Raw genomic sequence first — 19,830 nt, 5'->3', positions numbered from 1 at the left:
CCAGCTACACATAAAAATGAAGATCACCACATAAAATTACGATCCCCACCTGTTGTGTAGGTTCCCCCTCCTGTCAGGTCAGGGTCCAAACAGACCTTACCTCACCCGATAAGACACAGTGAAGCTTTGTTATCAGGCAAGTGATACCAGCGGAGGATACTATGAGTCCTGTAAGTTTTAGGGTCTCCATCAGATTTTGTCGAACAGGAATTCTCACAGATGCTTTACTGGATTGAGATTTTTGGGAGCCACAGTCAACACCCGGAAGTTGTTGTGTTCCTCCAATGCTCTATGGAGATGGTTCAGCTGTAGCCGCTGTTTTATTCGAGTAGACACATTTGTTAACCTTAGCTGTCCATGACACTGCTGCAGGCTGGTTTCTTTTCCTTCGGTCACTTTTGGTGGAAGCTGACCATTGCAGAAACCCCTGTAAGATCTGTGGTTTTGGGGATTCACTGACCCACTTGTCTCAATGACAACTCGACTTTGAAAAAACTGATTTGCCCTTTTTCAACATGTTCACATCCTTACACTTCCCTGCTTTCTACTCATTAGTTTGAGGGAAACTTGTTTACTTTCTGCATAACACATCTGCCATCTTACCTATGAGTGTTCATGATGATATGACTGATCAGTGCACATTCAAGCTCAAAATGTACTTGCAAATGCTGCATTATTGGACATCAATAATTTTTTGTCACTTAAAATGGTATCTGGAATAAATGAAACCAGTTTCTTTTAACTTTTAAGCTGCTTTTCGTGAAAAAATGCTAATTTAAATCCTTGTCTCAGGTTTGAAAGGTTCTCTTTGATGCAACCTATGACATATTGTCAAATTTAGTTGCGTCTGTATATAATTAATTCAAGGAACTCCTGAGTCTTTTTTCTTGTAAGTTATGCAGATTGTGCCAACAGAGGAAGAAATGTCACTCCTAAAATCCACAAGAGTAAAACCTACAGTAAAACAAAGAGATGCTCATATAGGCTCATGACTGTATAGATCAGCTGATGTCTGTCGCTTCTCTTTGGTTTCTGTCAGACAGACCACATAGGTGTAACATTTACATACAGTACAGTATCTTGTGTTAACAGTGACATCAATCTGTGCTGTCTGACAGTAGGCATGTGCTGGAGGCAACCATCTGTTTCTAAGGGAATAATGAACACCAACAGACGTGGTCACCACCAACTGGTCCACTGAAATTTTACTAGTCATCAACTCCAAACACAGAACTTCATTTCCTGGCAGTTAAAAAAAAAAAGACTTTTAAGATACATTTACACTCTTCTCTATATTTTACAGTCCAGATGCTACAAGTAAATAAAAAAGACAAAAGCATTCACTCACAGCTGATAAAAAGGCTTGTGTCATGAAATTTTGTTGTGGATGGCTCTGAGCTCAGCTCTGAGTTTCTTGAATGTCGGTCTGTTTTTTGGGTCGTACTGCCAGCACCTGCTCATGATACTGGAGATTTCCACAGGGCAGCCATGTGGAGCCGGCATACGGTACCCTGAAACACACCAAACACAAAAGAAACGGTGAGATATGGATTCAGAAAAGGCATTGTAGTCAGAGGGCAGAGGGCAGAGCATGAATCTGAGTCTGATATCATCCACCAATCCATCTATTTTCTTATTCAGGGTCAGGTCAAGAGGTCAGCGATCAAAGCAGAATGACTCAGACATCCCTCTCCCTATCGACACTCTCCAGCTCCACCTGGGGGATCCCAGACTGCTTAGGGTATATAATCCCTCCCAGAGTACTGGGTCTGCCTCAGGGCCTCCTCCCTGCTGGAAGTGCCATCTTTTAAGGGATGTGTCCAGGAGTCATCCTTATCAAGTGCCTGAACCACATCAACTGACTCCTTTCTCTTCAACCAAAAACTAACTCCTCACCCAGAGAGAGCAATCCTCAGTCTGACATCAGTCTTTACCTTTCTCCACCTCGTCTCTAGTCTGCTGGTTGGACATGCTGGTGTAGGGTGTCATCCCCATGGAAAAGGCCTCCCACAGTAAGACGCCAAAGCTCCACACATCACTCTCTGTGGTGAAACGACCTAAAAAAAAAAATCACCAGCAGAGGGCAGTGTCAGCAAAGGCTTACAGCTGTTTCTTGAACACAGTCAGTGTAAAGCAGCAGCGGACGTGTTCTGGTGATGACAGCAGGGCAGACAGTTATGAGATCATGTACCGTAGTTCAGGGCTTCAGGAGCTGTCCATTTGACAGGGACCTGTCTGAGGCCACCCTCTGCAGAGTAAACACCATCATCCTGCTGACGGGACATCCCAAAATCACTGATTTTCACCAAGTTGTTCTCTGCTACTAGGCAGTTTCTGGCTGCCAGGTCCCTTAAAACAAGACAGTGAGTCACAGAAACGAATGATGTGAAAGGATGATCAAAAATGGAGACAAACGCACAGAAACATCATGCTTAAAGAGGAAAAAGAGAAAGCAGAGAGGACTAAAGGGGAAGGGATAACAGGCGTTCTTGTCTTGTCTCTGGTGTTGCATGTGAGGCAGTTTGACACGCCGAGTTTCAGGCTGAGCAGCTACCAGCAGCCCTCTCTGATCTGTCCCCACCGGCCAAATAGTACAGTGCTTCTGTAATGAGGCGGGCGTCAAAACCTCATGTCTGCTCCAGAGCGCTAACATGCTCCACAGAGGCTGCACTCAAAGCGAAGCAATATCTGGCTCCCAACAACAGATCTCTTTAAAAACAGAGCTTTTCCACAGAATATGCACATAAGTATTAATCTTCTGGCTGTTTATGAACTCTCATTTTTCCTCAAAGGTTTTTTTTTAATGTTTTTTTTTTTTTGAAGTAGAAACAATTTGTAGAAAGCTGAGGGTTTCTGTGTGGCCTTTGAAATGTGTTTCTCTGAAGCTGAAGTTTGGTTGTGAGTCATTTTTTCTTAGCTCTTGAGGAGTTTTTCAAAAATAATATAGAGCATCCACTTCGGCATCTTTACATGGCCTTCTTGCCGGTTTTATGGTCCATATTAAACCCAACCCCAAGTTCAAAACAGTAAATAAGTCTCTGAATTCATTTCAGAGACATGTCACTTCTCTTGTCTTTGATGAGGGCTTTTTTTATCCTCCATTTTTCATCTCTTTACCATTCGCCCTGTTTCTCTGTTTATTTGAATGTTTCATTGAAAGTTTTTGTTGAAGACTTTATAATGTGTTTAGGATTAAACAAAAATTACTTTAGCGTTAACCACACACTCTGCAGCTTTAAGGAGACATCACATTTTCTGACGTGTACATGAGACGGCTGCTGTTTTTTGCTGACACGTTCAGTATGGTTAGGCCGTGAATGTCGTTCATCACGTTGCAGCAGAATGTCTCACAAATGACCAAAATGTCATGCACTGCTGAATTCAGTTTGAGTAAAAAGTGATAAAGACATGTTTTCCAGTCAGTTGATCATGTATCCATCCTCCTCTTCAAGGACTCAATAGCTCTCAGTCATTCAAGGAAACTTTTTATCTCACATTTTCTGTCCACTGTTAATCTTCTTTGTCCACATACGGGGAAGTGTTGTTAGGTGCAGCTTTGTTAACAGTTACTGTAGATGAAGTAAATGTTGGGGAAGTAAATTAAGTGAACCATTAGGGTCTCAGATACTTTACATCTGCCTGCAGCTTGTAGTGCTTATGTTCTTGTTGAAACCACTCAATACATTATGCAAAAGGAACATGTTTTAATATGCAACTAATTAATTTTCACTGGCACCATTATTTTTCTGACACACTGTGCTGCTGTTTCATACTTCCACTGTCTTTTTTTCCCCCAAAGTGATTATTTCTAACATGGATTAGACAATATATTGACAAAGCTATGAATCTTTATTTTGTGCTACAGTCAATTCATTTCAATGTGAAAACAAATCAGGCCTCTATAGAGATTCTCCATTCACTGCATCGATTCTTCATGACTCCTCACAGAGGCGTAAACAGCAGGGATGATGCACCTTTCAGGGACATTTAGTAATCCTGAGTAATTCAGGTGTTATGAAGTATGTTTGTCACATTCTCATCCAAACTATTGGTTAACACGGAATCAATGTATTGTGACAGATATCATATAATTTCCAAATATATTATGAAATACTCTGTCATTTGTTTTGGAATCTCACATGCTGTTAGAGGCAACCTAGACATTAATAAGTTGTGCTCCTCTCTGAGGAAGCAGATCTTTGATATGTCTGTAAAAAAAAGGTATAAATATGAGTTAATATCTGTTTCTCGTTTTAACATTTTGCAGTTGACACTATAGAGGGATTATTTGTTTATCAACAATGGCGGATGCGCGGGCAACTTGGGTGCAGAAGCACTGCTGAGTATAATGTTTTGTCAACTGATGTGGAGGAGTTAACAACCAAAAAACACATTTTTAACTTAATGTCTTTATATACTTATATTATGAAACAATGTTTACATCCTGGTATGTAACAGTCTGATAAGTGTCCATGGATAATGCAGTCATGAGCGTTGAGTGAGAGTTGTGTTTCCTCTCTGGGTACAGCTGGTTTCACTACTAAAAACGTCTGTCCACCTATTATCTGTCCACTTGTTGATCTCTTCTGTCCACTCACAGCTATTTCACAAACCTGGGAGCTGTTTACAATCCGTCAAAGTGATGACATTTAGTTAGAAAACATGTTTTTTGGTGGTTAATTCCTCCACGTCGGTTGACAAACTATTATACTCCGCAGTGCTTCTGCACCCAAGTAGCGCGTGCATCCACCGTTGTTGATAAACAAATAATCCCTCTATTCTTGGTGGTGACTCCATTAGAAGATGGTCAGATGCAAGCAAAATATTCCACAGCCAATTCCTGGAGATCTGTCACTAAACCAAGTTTGCAATTCTGGTTTTCTGGTTTATCAAATTCCCTTGCTCTTTAGAAACGCACTTATATGTCCAAAGGCAAAAACAGCTTATTTAAGGAGATCTGGGGGAATTTTTTTTTATCATTTCTGGAAGGGGAGAAAGCAATAGATACCTTCTTACCTTGAACAGAACATTACAAAACATGTCTTTGTATGTCTTTTGTCTACTTTCAGGTCCCTCATTGTGCGCTTGTACTTGTTTTATGGACCTTGATTTTGATATTATTTGAAAAAAATGATATGTGACATGTCTTTATTGACTAATTACATGAAAGATTTCTGTATTTAACACCTGTAGCACTACTTAAAAATTATGCAAGATTTTTTTTTCTTATTATCTTGAACCTTACCTGTGTATTGTATGTGGGTTTTTTATTACCATATCCGGCGTACCATATGTAAAAAATAATAAATAATGTGTTAAAAAAAAGGTGGTTAGAAAGAGGTTTGGGTCTTTAAGTTGACAAAAAAACTATACAACAATTATAAAAGTGCGTTACCTTAGCTTGGTTGGTAATGGGTTAATGATTTAATGCAAGCTGTTCCCAAAAACCTATTTTCTATGTTGACTCTGTCACTCAAATGTCTACTTCCTATGGTTTCTTTTGAAAAGTGAATAAAATAAACACTCAGCACAGCTTCAGTAACTTCCTTCCCTTCTAAATCTTAAGCCTTAAAACTTCCTCACAGAAAAGACTTTCTGCATTTGTGTCAACAGCACAAAAACAGCAAACCTGAACTCTCTTTTAAGCTTCCCCCATGGTTATATTCACCTCATCCACAGTCAGAGAGCTCTTACATGTAAAGTTACCAAATCAAACAGAGGGTAATACCAATATGATATCTGATTAACCAACCTGTGGATGCACTTCTTGCTTTCCAGATACTCCATGCCAGATGCTACATTTTCTGTCATTTTGACCAACACCTTCATCTTCAGACCGTGACTCTCGCGCCTCAGGAAGGAGAGAAAATCCCCGCCTTATGAAATTTGTGGACACAGACACACATACAAACACATGCGTTTATTACAGAGTGATGACAGAGGAACAAAGTGGAAAAGCAATAATAGAACAATAAAGCTTGAAGCTGTCGGGTAAACAAGCTAGGAGGAATAAAGCTGGGGACCAGAGGGGTCATGTTTACCCTGAATGAGCTCCATGATGATGTAGATGGGCTGCCTCTGAGTGCACACACCAATCAGCCGCACAATGTTTGGATGGTCATACTGCTTCAGGATCCTGGACAAAGAGGAGAGGGAGAGAAAGGTGTTTGTGTGTGTGTGTGTGTGTGGGTGTGTGTGTGTGTGTGTGTGTGCGTGTGTGGGTGTGTTTATATGTATGTGTATGAGTGTGTGCACTAACCTGGCTTCCATCAGGAACTTATTCTTGTGCTCTGGACCCAGGTTCTCTTTACAGGATTTCACTGCCACAGGAGAGTTATCAGAGCGCAGACGACCACTGTACACTTCACCGAAGTTACCCTGTGTCATAAAAACATTATGTTCCATAAAGTCTGAAAGTTTTATGTGTTCAAACTTGGAGTAACATTGACAGGAAAGTCAGCACTGTACCTGTTCAGTGCTGTTTATGTAATATGGCTGAGCTGACAGAAACTTTGATCAGAGTTAACTTGAACAGTGGGTCAACATTTTTCACAAGCCTATTTTTATTACAATAATTACATTATCACATAATTGTACACTTATAGGGGTATCAGTTACTGAAACTCATTATCTCCACGTTTGCCTACACTGTCTGTGGTCCAGACTGCTTCATCAAGTGATTCAAGGTCAGATAAAGTGATGCCTGAGGCTGGCTGCACCTTGCATCAGACTGGAGCAGCTTGAAATTCACAAATCAAACACTCAAGTTCCTCAGATGTGTCAAAATACCAAATCACTTTTTTTATTTCATAGGACACTGTTTTGCTTACATCATGAAGCAACACAGAAACAGTGGGTCCTATTGAAAGAATACAAACTTACACTATCCTAACGTGTCTGAATCCTCGTATCTGAGGCCTAAAATAAATTAAGCTCAGGGTTTTTTTTAATTTTTTGCTATTCTAGTATAATATGATGCGATATAATATGATGTGATATAATATAATATAATATGATGTGATATAATATAATATAATATGATGTGATATCATATAATATAATATAATATAATATAATATAATGTAATATAATATAATATAATATAATATAATATAATATAATATAATATAATATAATATAATATAATATAATATAATATAATATAATATAATAATATAATATAATATAATATAATATAATATAATATAATATAATATAATATAATATAATATAATATAATATAATATAATATAATATAATATAATATGAGTGTTTTCACCATAGACTGTATAATTTCCCATCTGTTTCTGAAATGGATTTTTGATGCAAATCAACTGTCACAGCCATATTGGAAGTGACACAAGCTTTGAGTCTCCACACTATGAGCTACAGGGCGCTCACATGAGCTGAGCTGTGCCTCTGATTGTGCGAACTCGTGATCTAATAATCTTCTAAACTGCTGCTTTAGAAAAAAGTACCAGGCTGTAAGTATGTGTACTGCTGTGAAAATGTCTGTTTTTGGCTTGGTGTGAATGTGACTTACTGTACCTCCAGAGCCAGCCTTAAGCGAACACTTGACATCAAGCAAGTTTTAGCACTTCTGCATTGTCTCATATTTTTAGACCACGGGTTGTCACTTGGTTTTAACTCACAAGCCAAAGTATTCATAAGAAGAAAGCACAAATCAACTATGTTTAAACCAATAATCATGTCTACTTTAAAGCATGCAGTGGATTTGTCTCATATACCAAAATTTTCATGAATTTCTAGAAGTTATAACTTTTTGAGATTTCTGTCTTGAGACATTAAAAGGACATCCTCGCAAAGCATTTGGAAGATATCAATATGCATTATTAAATGATTGCTAAATAATCAACTATTACATTAAAATTATGACTTTCCCCTCCCTTTCTTTTCACTCCTTCATTTATGTCCACAGCGTTCGTTCACTCACCCGTCCAATGAGTTGTCCCAAGATGATGTCATCGTGCTCCAGGACCCACTTGTCCTGAAGGGATTGAAAATTAAAAAAAAGACAGATTGGTTTAAAGAGAGTTTTGAAAGTGCTGGTAGAGGAGGGGACAAGAGAAACAAAATAATAAGAGAATTTAAAGGTTAAGAAAAAAAATGATGAGCTTCTCTGTAACAAATAAAGAAACATTAAATAAGCCGAAAGTATTTTAAAACCATGGACCAGAAAGTTTTTAGCCTTTAATGATCTTTTTCTATTGATAGTACATAAAGTTTGTCTCTCCAGCCACCTGCCAGCGTCAAAAACAGATGCTAGAATAGAGCTGTGATGGGCATTACTGGTTCTCCTTCTTTCACTAAACAACATATTGAACTTCCTTCATAAGGCACTTAGAGTCAGTACAGTCTGCAGCAGACCAGATGTTTCCCTTTCCCATTGCTGATCTGGAGCACACACACAGGGTTATGTAAAGCTCAGTGACTCCTGTGTTAGAGTTTGTTACGCTTTCTCGTCTTATCTTCTCTGCTCAGCTAATCTGGAGCACACAGCCCCACTAGAGCCACATTTGTCAGCAAAGCTTTAAAACAGGGTTAATACCCTGTTCCAGTATCAAATAACTGATTCATACTAACGTTAAAAAAGAATTTGATCAATGTAAATGATCATGATGAGAGTTCTTTATGATCAAAGAAACCATGTTTGACCCAACAACTGATGTGTAATTTGATTTTAAAATGTGACCCTTGACCTATCCCTCATCATGCAGGAGGTGTTAATGTGGTTAATATATTATATTTATCTTTTTCCTACAGTCTATGTTCTTTGTCTGAGTATTTGCTCAAGCAGCACCTTCAGTACAGGTTTCTTCAACACAATGTTGGACTTCTTGGTGATGTTTTGTCGTGAAGATCGTAGATGATGGATCAGCTGTGGGATGCTGTGGAAGCTTTCTCCATCCAGTCGGTACATATTCTACTGACACATATGAAAAAGAAATGACGAACGATGAGGAAACACACAGAAGAGACAATATGAGAGGCAGTATGAAAGGAAAGACTCCAATAACAGAGTGAGACTGTTAAAGGTCCCACATTATGCAAAAATCACTTTATTAAGTCTTTTAGTGAAATTTGTGGGTCTTTGGCTTTCCTACCAGCCCACAAAATGTGATATTTAATGACAAAACCTGTCCTTAGTAGTGCTTGTGAAAGTAAAATCCTGACCTAAAACGAGCTGTTTGGATTTTGGAGATTTGCCGATGTCAGCGGTTCCCTTTTTTGACCAATCAGGAGCAAGTCTGACCTGATTGGTCCACCGGAGCAGATACCCCCGAACCCCCACCCCGCCCACTCTTGGCTCACGGCTGACTGCTTTTCCAACTTTGGACAGTACAGCAGAGGGCTAGCTAATAGACTGGTCCTGAATCCAGGCGCGTTACCAACCATCCACCAACAAACCTCCGACCCTGGAAATGTGAGTATTTTAAATGCTGTGTGCTGTGGAGCAGATGTAAGAGCTTTTCCTCATTCTCCCCCCCTGTCTATGTGTTAGCTTCGGGATGCTAACTTTAGCTGCGGTTAGCCTGTTGTTTTAGCCTGTAATGTTACGGTAAACGAGCTTTGCTGTTTTCTAAACATTGTGCACTCTGAGCTCGTGGCGCCGCTCTCAGTGACGCTGAGCGGGCGGTATCAGCGGTGGCTAATTTACATATGAAGGTCACGCCCACTAAATCAGACGGTTCTGAACAGAGGGGCTATGAGAGCCTGGAAACAATGCTGCTGTGCTTGATTTATTGGCTTTTTGGACCAAAACATGTTACTACCATTTCATGAAGACATCAATGATCCATATTAAACTGCAGAAAAGGAGCACAATATGGGACCTTTAAGTAAGACTGGTAAAATAGTTTTTAGGAGAAAATAAAATGGTGTAAATAGAGTCCTACTTTCTGTGCTTTCATAACTTCCTCAAAAAAGGGGGACAGAGAGACCTTTTTGTTTTTCTTTATTTTACACAGTTTGGTGTTGATCATTCAAAACACAGAACCACTAAGGACCAACATGTGACTGAAAATGTTCTCAGGTTTACTTACATCTGTGTTCTGGATGAGGAAATGCTTACAGGCTCCTTCCCATTGCACAGACAGCACATAACCCTGCTTCTCTTGACTCTTCCTCACTAAGAAGTCTCCATCATTCTTCAGCAGCTGCTGCACCTCAGGTCTGGGAATGGCTCCATGGTACCAGTCCTGCTGCACCAGAGGACGGTCCACCTCCTGCACAGTAAGGAGGACGGGAGGCGCCTGGAGGCAGGAAAAGAGAAAAGTGGACTCTCAAAGTCTGACATGAATAAATAAAGAATAAAAAATGGTAGAGGATGGATTTTAGGGAGATTCTGCAGAGATTATATGGAGATACTTCAAAGAAGAGTCTGCTATGCTTTAACGTTGAATTGCACCACCTTTCATGCCTCCAGGGTAACACAGAGCAGAGAGCTAGAGAGCAAGAAGCAGATCTGACTTACACGAAACCTGAAAATAATACAGACTGGGAATCCAGTGCTTAACAGACAGTAATATTTCTTTCTCAAGATGATGTGCAGGAGATAATTTTCTGAGAGCATTCTGCACAAGATCATCTTGAGGAAAACACTGATTACAATCTGACTGACTAACATCCCAAGGCCTGTGTCTGTAATGAGTTTGTGTGCAGGACAGCTGGTTTATTGCTCTGTTTGTGCTATCATCCATCAGATATGAAAAAAAGATTAAATGCAAAGTGTCGGCTTTGGATCTGAACCTCTTTTGAGGTCAGGCAGGATTTCTAAAGTTGTAGCTCCACCAAAGAAAGAAAAGCCAGGAAAGTCCAATTGTGTTTTCAGAAGCGTAAGACCACAAAGAAAGACATCATGGCTGAACGAGCTCAGCCCACAGGCTCAGCTGTGCAGTTTCATACTCTGCCACTTTCTACAAAAAATGATGAATTGTTTGTTTCGTGGTTCGAGGTTGAGGGTATGAACACCAGCTGACACCAAAAGTGAAGGGCATGGGGTTGAGGGACAGGAAGTGGACGTGTTCTTCAAACAGAAAAACCTTCCTCTCCTTAAACAATGACAATTTGCATCGCAATGCTTGGGCTCGCCTACCTCACTCCTGGGTTTAAACAGGCCACTCAGATTATTAATGATGCCCTCCATGAGGATTTTAGGAGCATTTGGGCCTTGGTCCTGAAAAAGAGCAAAGCTTAATGTTAAAGAAGGTAACATGTAGTTTAAAAACAAAGAGTCCTCCCTCAAGTATTTGTCCTTTCATCGCAGACAGGAACTTACAAGCCAAATTATTTTGGTCCAAGCCAGTGCTGAACAATGATGACCAGCAGGCTTGTGTTGAGCACACAGTCTCATTTATACACATTTGGTCAGTCGGTAAACTGTGGAGTCTTAAAACCGCAAATATCAGTAGGCCTGCAACTTTTTGAAACAATCACTCAAATATTTAAGATATTAAAAGGAGAATTTCTTCTCAATGTAATGCTTTCAAGTTGAAACTGCTCAGTTTGGATTCACCAGCACAGAAACATCGCCAGTCCTGTCACCAAGTTGCTGGCATGGCTGAAAAGATGTGGCAGAAAGCACAAATGACTACACTTGGATTTGAACCATTTAACTTGGGTTGATTTTAGAGAGCCCTAAGCCCAAAATCTAAGAATGCATTAACATAATATCCCCAAAGAGATGAATATACTTTGTTTCTAACATTTCATCATTAGCCAAACACTTTGCATGAGCAGGAAGAAACACTGTGTTCATTAGTGTGGACCAGAACAAAGACAGAAGCAAAGAAATTTACATTAATTTTTCCTTGTTGGCTAACTATAGCTGAATCTGGGGTTTTTATGTAAATGACTCTGAAAATTTGTAACAATCGATATACAAGCGACTATAGAGCGCACTGTAGATACATTGGCTTTGTTGAGGTGAAGCGTACGCCTATTACTCCACATTTGCACTTTACCCTCTGACCTATCAGCCCTTCTGTTAAGATAAACGGACCTAAGAAAAGGAAAGTGGACAAAAAATGTCGAGTGTTCAATAAGGAGTGGACAACTAAATATTTTTTCACTGAACATCGATCATCTGCTGTTTGCCTCGTATGCCAAGAAACTGTGACGGTTTTTAAAGAGTATAATATTAGCCGTCACTTTGCCACAAAAAAAAACAGAAAAACAAAAAAACAAGTCTGTTTTTTCATTCTAGTTTTGAAACAGAATAACGAAAGAATGAACCATACATGTATTAAAAATCCCATTATAATTCCATTCTCTCATTTTCTAATTTTAAAATAGACCGTTATTTGTTTTCTGATTTTTGATTTGAAAACGAAAAATTGAATAACAAGTCGTTATCCGTTTTCTGATTTTGGATTCTAAAACAGATATGGAATGAACAAATGATACCCTGATAGTTACCAAAGCACTCCATCCATCTGCTCCTGGTCCAGCCCCTTTGTTAAATGTTAGAACCCATTGTGGCCCACGAATCAAAAAGTTTGCCCACCCCTGCGTTAGACTAACTGTAATATCCACAAACAGTGACCTTTGACCTTGTCTAACATCTAATTCAAAACAGCATTTACTCGATCCATCCTTGTGTTTTTGGTAAATATAGAATTTGAAATAAAACACTTGTCCTATGTGTTTGGCTATGGTTTGATACACGTGCCTTTCATACCATTTATTCTCTGAACTCATGAGTAACACACCTTAGCTCCTCTAATTTTAACAAAGAAGCAGAGCAGATGACTACACAATGAGATGGACAGAGAAAGGAGGTTTAATCTACATTGCTTGTGGTGGATGACAGTGAGGTGATATCTGGGTCCAGCTTCAGAGCAGAGGGAGGTTCTCTGGAGCCCAGCGTGTCCAGTTTCTCCTTCAGAAGACGTCTCTGAGCCTCCAGTTTCGCCCTGAGGCCCTGAGACAGCGCAACCTGCTGTCGGCTCTCCTCCAGTGCATGCCTCTTGCTGAACTGGTAGACCCTAGACAGAGCAGGAGCAAAAAGTAAGACAGGTTAGCCGAATGTGCAAGCCCCTTTAAATATAGGTAATTCAAAGGGTTACACTGGTAAATGGAATAACACAGGGGAAGCAAATAAGAAGAACAAGACCACACTGACACCAATAAAGCGTTTGTCTGTGCAAATAGCTTTGCAGATGCTTCCTATTGACTAACACAGTCAATAAGAAGGCTTCCCTGGTGACAGCTCAGTAAGCTTTGTCCTGGATTTTCTCAGCATGTAAAACCAGCAAACATTTAATGAACCAAGAGAGCAAGGCAAAGAAATGATCTCAAAACACAAACAGAAGTTTGATTGCTGAGATTCAAACATCTGGTAAACAAGAGCAGACATAGCAATACACAGCAAGACAAACCTGTCACAAATATGCTCTGTACAGTCCGCCCAAAACCAAACAGTCAACGCAGAAGTGCACAGTGTCTAATTAAAGGCTCTTTACTGTTATTTATATATGTTAAAGTTTTAAAGTTTAAAGGTCACAGTACTGCTCCACCTTTTTTTAGGCTCATCAAAAGTTCGGTTTAGTGAGCATTTCCTGTGTGATAGTTTCAGAAGCCTCTTTAAACACCTCTGCCTGATGTCACTTTACGGTGCTGGTGTTGTAGGTCAAGTGTTAGCACCACAGTTTTGGACAAAAAAAACTTTTAATAAATAAAATTGAACAGTCTTTATAAAGATGCTATGAGGAGGATCTATTTTAACTGCACGCCCTCGTAAATTACTTTTAGTGAGGCGTGTGTTTGTTTTGGAATTAAATGGAGATCGAATCAAAACAAATTTTCTTTTTTCAAGACAACCTTTTGCTGGATACAACATGCTAAGTAAGGGACTTATCAGTTCAGTTACGTAGTGCTGTGGTTTGAAATGTGACATCAAGCAAACGTAGCAGCCGGCGATATGTTAACAACATCAGCAGTCCAGTGTTTCAAAGTAGAGCCCGACCGATTAATCGGGTGGGCTGATTAATTGGGTGGGCCGATTAATCGGGTGGGTGGATTATAGCCTGTCACCGATTAATCAACATAGGCCAAAATGTAGCCGATTATAAAAATCTTTGCTCCGTGGAGATTCTATTGCTCCTGCTCCTGTGTGTTAATTAATATAAGGCTATTTCATAGCGTCTCACTTCATGATTGCCATGCAGAATTAACCTGGGCTTATAAATTCACAAGTTATTGTTTTGGTTGAAAATGTTTGAAAATGTATTTTGTTGTAATTGTATTTATTGCATGTTTTGAAAGCAGCGACATTGTTTCTAAAAATCTAGTTTAGTCCCATGCGTTAAATGGAAGATGGAAGTGTTCAATAGCTAGTCATAATTTATGTTCATATACACTATTTATCTTGTGTATATCAATGAATTTATTACATATATCAGTGGATATATCAGATATCGGTCGATATATTAGATATCAGCTTCTTTTTGCCCCCAGTATCGGTATCGACATTGGCCCCAAAAATCCCATATTGGTCAGGCTCTACTCCAAAGTATCTGAAGGCTAACGTGACAACATTCAAACACTGTCAGTCTGTAAGTAGTTTTGCAGCCATTTATATTTAGCGCAGCTGGCAGTCTGGTGCTCTAAGACAAATCTTTAATGTGTAACGTTGGTAAATCCTGGTTAGCTATGTCCTGCTGGTCATCTACCGAGCAGAGCTAACGTAACCTCACTTTTCATTTTATTGATAGACTCTCAAGTTTGAACAGACCACTGCAGAACAACTGCTGCATGTGGGTTGGAATGGACATTATCACAAACAGTTCAGCCCCTGCATTATAGAGATTATTATCGGGTCGAGTTAAAGGCTAATTAGCCTTTAGCTCGACCCGAACTGGAAGCTAAGAAGTAGCGATTTAAAATAACCTCTAACCAGTAATATTGGTGCTGATAATCTAATTTTAAAGTGTGGATTACAGTCAAGCACATATCTAGAAGGAAGACTTTTTCAAGATCACCTTCAAACTCTTCACAGCCTCTTTAAGAAAGTCTTCAGACTGATGATAGGCATGCAGCAAGCCAGCTTGCTCATTCTTCCAAGTAAACAGATTCTCATGTGCAAGAGGTCACACAAGGTCAGCCTTTCACATCACCTCACTGTTAACTCGCAAAATGCTTCCTTAAACTACAAACCAAAGGGCAGCATGAACTCTGGTAACCTCACTAACACTGCCATATGTTTTCCCCAGCCGCTCTTAAGAGGTTCCAACTTTCCTGGAATAAACACATTGATTCCACTTTTCCTCCAGGAGCTCGTTCTCAATCGCTCCCACTGGACTGTAAACCTCAAACACCTTCAGACAGCCTCATCAAAACAAGACAAATTAGGACATTTAGCTCCATAACTCTGACCATATCGCTGTATAATATTTCATGCAACACTTACAGCCTCCTGAGAACACCCAGGTTATTAGCTGCTGCCCGGCCAAGAGCACCCTGAACCCTCTTGATAGGGGGGACCGCCCCCACAGGCAGAGGTAATTTGTCTCCACAGCTGCCAAATATTGTGGGGTTTTATTTTGAGACCTCCCTGATAACCTCTGAATTTAACAACAGAGCATCACTGGTTTTGGCTGAATCGTTTGGTCTGCTCACCTCTGGCCCTTCTTGACACCTTCCTGCTCGGCCTCCAGCTCCATCTCCAGCTGTTCCACCGACGTCTGCTGAGAGCCAAGAGTCTGAGCCAGATCCAGCAGCTCCTCCTCGACAGCAGTCAGTCTGAGGAAAGGAGAAAGATGATGAAAAATGATCTGAGCAGGAAGAGTGAAGAGAAGGAAGTAGTTTAAGCATTGAAAGCAAGGAAATTGGAGTTGAGTCATCAGGATGAGAGTGAAATGTTGGTTCTCACTTGTGCTGGATTGACTCAAGCGTGAGATCGTTCAGCTCTATCTCTCCGGCATTCAGCTGATCAGATTCCTCCAAAGCACTACAATCAAACTCTGCACAGGCAGGAATTTCCCCAACAGACCTGCAACACACAAGCCACGCAGTCCACAGCATCATAGCTCTGCAGGATAAGCCTCCATTAATGCGTTACCGCTGTCTGAGGGGAAGTTTCTCCTCAGTCTACCTGTTCTGCTGGATGAAGCTCTCATACTCTTTGTAGGGATCGATGGCTGTTAGAGCAGTAGACATCTCCCGGTGGATCCTCACCACCTCATGATGCAAGAGAGTGGAGATGTCGAAATACTCCTGCAGGATCTCTTTTCTGGTTCACACGGCGGGAAGGAAAAAAAACAGATGATACAAAATATTCTTATGATATTCTGAGCAGGAACTTCAAAACATTCAGCTCAAAACAAGTGTCTTGTGTTCTGCTATGTGAAGCTTTTTATGAAGGCTGCTTTAAAAACACAGCTGAGTTGGTTTACTCTCACATATGCTAACACACTCTTCAGTTTTTGTGATCTTACAGTATGAGCACCATCTCCTCCTGCAGGGTCTGCAGAGCACTGAGCAGAGCGGGCTGGATCTGACTGTAATGGTGCTGATGGTAAACTTGAGCAGCTTGCACGGACAGCACATACTCATTATGCAGCTCATGGAGTTTCACTGAAGCCTTTAGGTAACGCTCTTTAGCCTTGTCTCGCTCTTTATCTGCACACAGAGAATACAGCACAATGTTGTGTAGAAAATACACATGTGAGATTAGCACTGTCTAAAAAAAGCAGACCATAAGTATGAAACTGATTCTGTTTAGAGAAGTATCTGATGATGGGTTGGCCTACCTTTATAAGCCTCCATGTACTTCCTCTTGGCCTGCGCTGCATCTCTTACTGCTTGTCTATAGCTGCTCCTCAGCCTCTCCAGCTCTGTCTGAGTCACCTGAGGCAGCACACAGATAAAACAGCAGCACACAAGCACATGGGGAAAATGAATGGTGCAAGGATAAGTGTTCAGCAGAAGTTCTACTTCAGTGGTAAAACATGGCTTTGTAAGTGTGAACAGTCTACAACACAGGAAGAGGATCGTGGTCTTTTAAGCTGCACGACAGCGGAACAATGCACATGAAAAGACATAAGAGGAAATGATCCAACATTTGTTGTACTGTTGTTGGCAGCGCCTCAAACCTTGACCTGATAGCATCTCTATCAATGTTTAGCGGTCGTGAACACAGCATTTAATTTATCAGTCTTAAACCACACAGTTGAAAAAAAACTAGACTTTATCTGCACTTTGTCTGCATGGTAGGTAGATCAAAATAGACAAACTTCTTGCCAGACTAACAGTTCTCAACAGGTTGGTAGAGATGGACCGATATGGATTTTTCAGGACCGATTATTTGTAGTCAAGGAGGCCGATAACTGATATTTGAAGTTGATACTGATTTGTAGTTTAAGTGAAAATATTGATGTCAAAATTTTGAATAATACAAACTCCAACACTTAACTGCTTTCAAATGCCTTGAAGCATGAGTTTATTAAAGCGCTCCAAGGCTCAGCAGCATGCTTTATTAGCTAAATGAAAACATAAAAAATAAATAGCCAAAGTTTTCTACTGTAAATAAAGTTTTCCAAAATTTCAATGTAACTGCAATAACTGTGATAACTGCGCTGCTGATTGGCTGTTTCCCAAGCAAAGGCTCAGCCTATAAACAATCAGATGGTAGTGTGGGTGGGACAGTGCTGGGGACTGAGTAGTGACTGCAGACAGCGGATCAGCTGCATCAGACAACATAGTTTTAAATTTGTGTCTTATCGGCCATCGGATTAAAAAAAAGGCTGATGTCGATATCCTCAAATGCCAAATATCGGCCCGAATAAACGGCCCGGCTGATAATTGGTCCATCCCTATTGGGTAAGAACCCAAAAATGGGTTGTAGGGCCATTTCAATAGTTCATTGACATGTAAGTCTCTTAATTAAAGGACACAAATCCTACGATGCAGCATGCTTACATCCAAGCACAGAAGATAGAGGGAAAGCACCTTAAAGGTGGTAGTGAACCCCCTTTGAACAACACATTTTTTAAATACAGGATCAAATTGTCCTTTTGGAGTTGTTGATGCATCTCAAGACACGACAATTTAAGAACCACCATGCTAGACAAGCAGAAAGTGCCTCTGTGTGCATCATCTAAAATAAGCACTTCCTTTTCTTTATGAATTAAGTTATTGAAGCAATGCAGAGCAGCCAGCAGTCTGAGAGATCTTCAAGCTGATAGCTGTCTTTTTATTAAACTGTCACTACACTGACAAAACAATGCAATCTCAAGACAAATAAGCAATTTTGTTGAAATAAATAACCTTGGTTTGGACAGGCTAATGTTTACAGGCTTTATTTGAATCTTATAGCGATTAAAACAATGTTTCTCAACCCTCAGCATCAGTGGTCCCCATCAGACTGCTCCCAGTCAGTTGTTCTCAAAGTGTTCCAATCACATGAATGTGTGTGAAAGTGCTTGAATGTGTGTGAACATGTGTGAATGTGTGTGAATTTTTGTGAATGTGTGTGCGTTTTGAACCCTCACCTTGCTGAGCTCTTGCCTCAGCAGGTTCCACTGCTCTGCGTAGGTTTTGCGGAGCTGCTGTTTGTCTCTGATGAGCAGGGTCAGTTTACTGAGTGGACCGTTCAGTAGATCCTCAGAGCGCCTCTTCATCACCTGACTGAGAAGGTCAGTCTGAGAGACCAGCACTCCCCATGACTGACAAACAGAGGGACAAAGGGTCAGAGAGACAACAGGCGATTCAAACAAAACAACTTGAACTACCAGCAGAGACAGACAGTCCACTATGTCTTAACATCCTGTTAAATGAGGATCTCTCTGCAGGTTAACTTGTGCGTAATGAGATATAAACACATCAGTTTTCAGGAGAACTATTGAAGTCCAGCTGGGATAGAACAAACCTGAAGGTTTTTGACCTGGAGGGAGCTAAAAAATGTTTGTAAATGAAAGCACTTTGGATTAAAGCTTCTTCACAGCCTGCAACCCTAACTTTTTTTTTTTTTTTTTATAAAATCTTTTGTGCTTCAATATTGTAAGTTACTGCTTTGACATTAAAATGTATCAAAGAGTATTTTTAACCTTTTAATCACCTGTTGGTACAAAACACATGTCTATTTATTTCTCTGAAAAATACAATTAAAAGACATGAAAACAATTAAATTAGTCTACATAAATCAAGGAAAATGAGAAAGACTATATGTGATGTTAGTCATTTATATCACCTTATGTGAATTGAGCCCCATCTCTCTGAGCAACATCGCTGGTAATCATCTTTAAATTCCGGAGCAATGACTTCTTTAATACCTCACCTTGTTCAGCTGGCTGATGTAGTCCATTCCTGCACCGGTCTGGGGTCTGTCCAGCCTCTCCACCATGGCAGCCATGTGATGCATCTGTACTGAAAACTCCCGCTCACTCTTAGCGCGCTGACCCATCCACTTCTTCATGACCTCCATCAGGTGCAGCTCTGAGTCCAGCAGCCTCATGACTGCTGCGTGTGCCTGGGGGCATCGCAGATCCTCTCCAAAACCCATCTCTGAATAATTAAACCTGCCTCCCTGCCAAGGATTTGTTGACAGCAGAATGTCCTGAAGTCCCTCAGTGTTTTCATCAGCGGGGCAGGAACAGAGCAGTGAGCTGAAGCAGCTGCTAATGACCAGCAGCAGTTGCTTCTCTGTGACCACAGGACGGTTTCATTTCCGTAAGAGCAAAAAAAAGTACAGAGCTTCATATGAGGCAGTACTTCCTCATGTCTGTTTGTATGTGGTGAAGCTTGTTAGCACAAGTTTACTTTCAATTTAGGAACAAACCAAAAGGAACAATTACTTGAACATCTGCTTTT

The 19,830-nt window shown here is 40.3% G+C and overlaps 1 protein-coding gene across 1 annotated transcript; it reads right to left on the bottom strand.

The window, feature by feature from the left end:
- Positions 1-1,250: 1,250 nt before the first annotated feature.
- On the bottom strand, positions 1,251-19,598 carry fes (FES proto-oncogene, tyrosine kinase). The gene is made up of 18 exons (XM_074666788.1): positions 19,298-19,598; positions 18,513-18,686; positions 16,773-16,869; positions 16,458-16,641; positions 16,115-16,252; positions 15,893-16,012; positions 15,640-15,762; positions 12,812-13,007; positions 11,117-11,197; positions 10,065-10,274; positions 8,822-8,944; positions 7,955-8,008; positions 6,260-6,378; positions 6,042-6,136; positions 5,753-5,876; positions 2,192-2,349; positions 1,935-2,057; positions 1,251-1,511 (listed from the first exon to the last, which is right to left on the bottom strand). The coding sequence occupies exons 1-18, from the start codon at positions 19,520-19,522 to the stop codon at positions 1,369-1,371; spliced, it is 2,487 nt and encodes an 828-aa protein (XP_074522889.1). The 5' UTR covers positions 19,523-19,598; the 3' UTR covers positions 1,251-1,368.
- Between the last annotated feature and the right edge of the window lie 232 nt (positions 19,599-19,830).

This window comes from Halichoeres trimaculatus, unplaced genomic scaffold (genome assembly GCF_033239565.1).
Source record: "Halichoeres trimaculatus isolate MK-OKI-2021-1 unplaced genomic scaffold, fHalTri1.1 fHalTri1_scaffold_3, whole genome shotgun sequence".
In the NCBI taxonomy this organism is placed as follows: Eukaryota; Metazoa; Chordata; class Actinopteri; order Labriformes; family Labridae; genus Halichoeres; species Halichoeres trimaculatus.
This window is presented reverse-complemented; position numbering and strand designations above follow the sequence as displayed.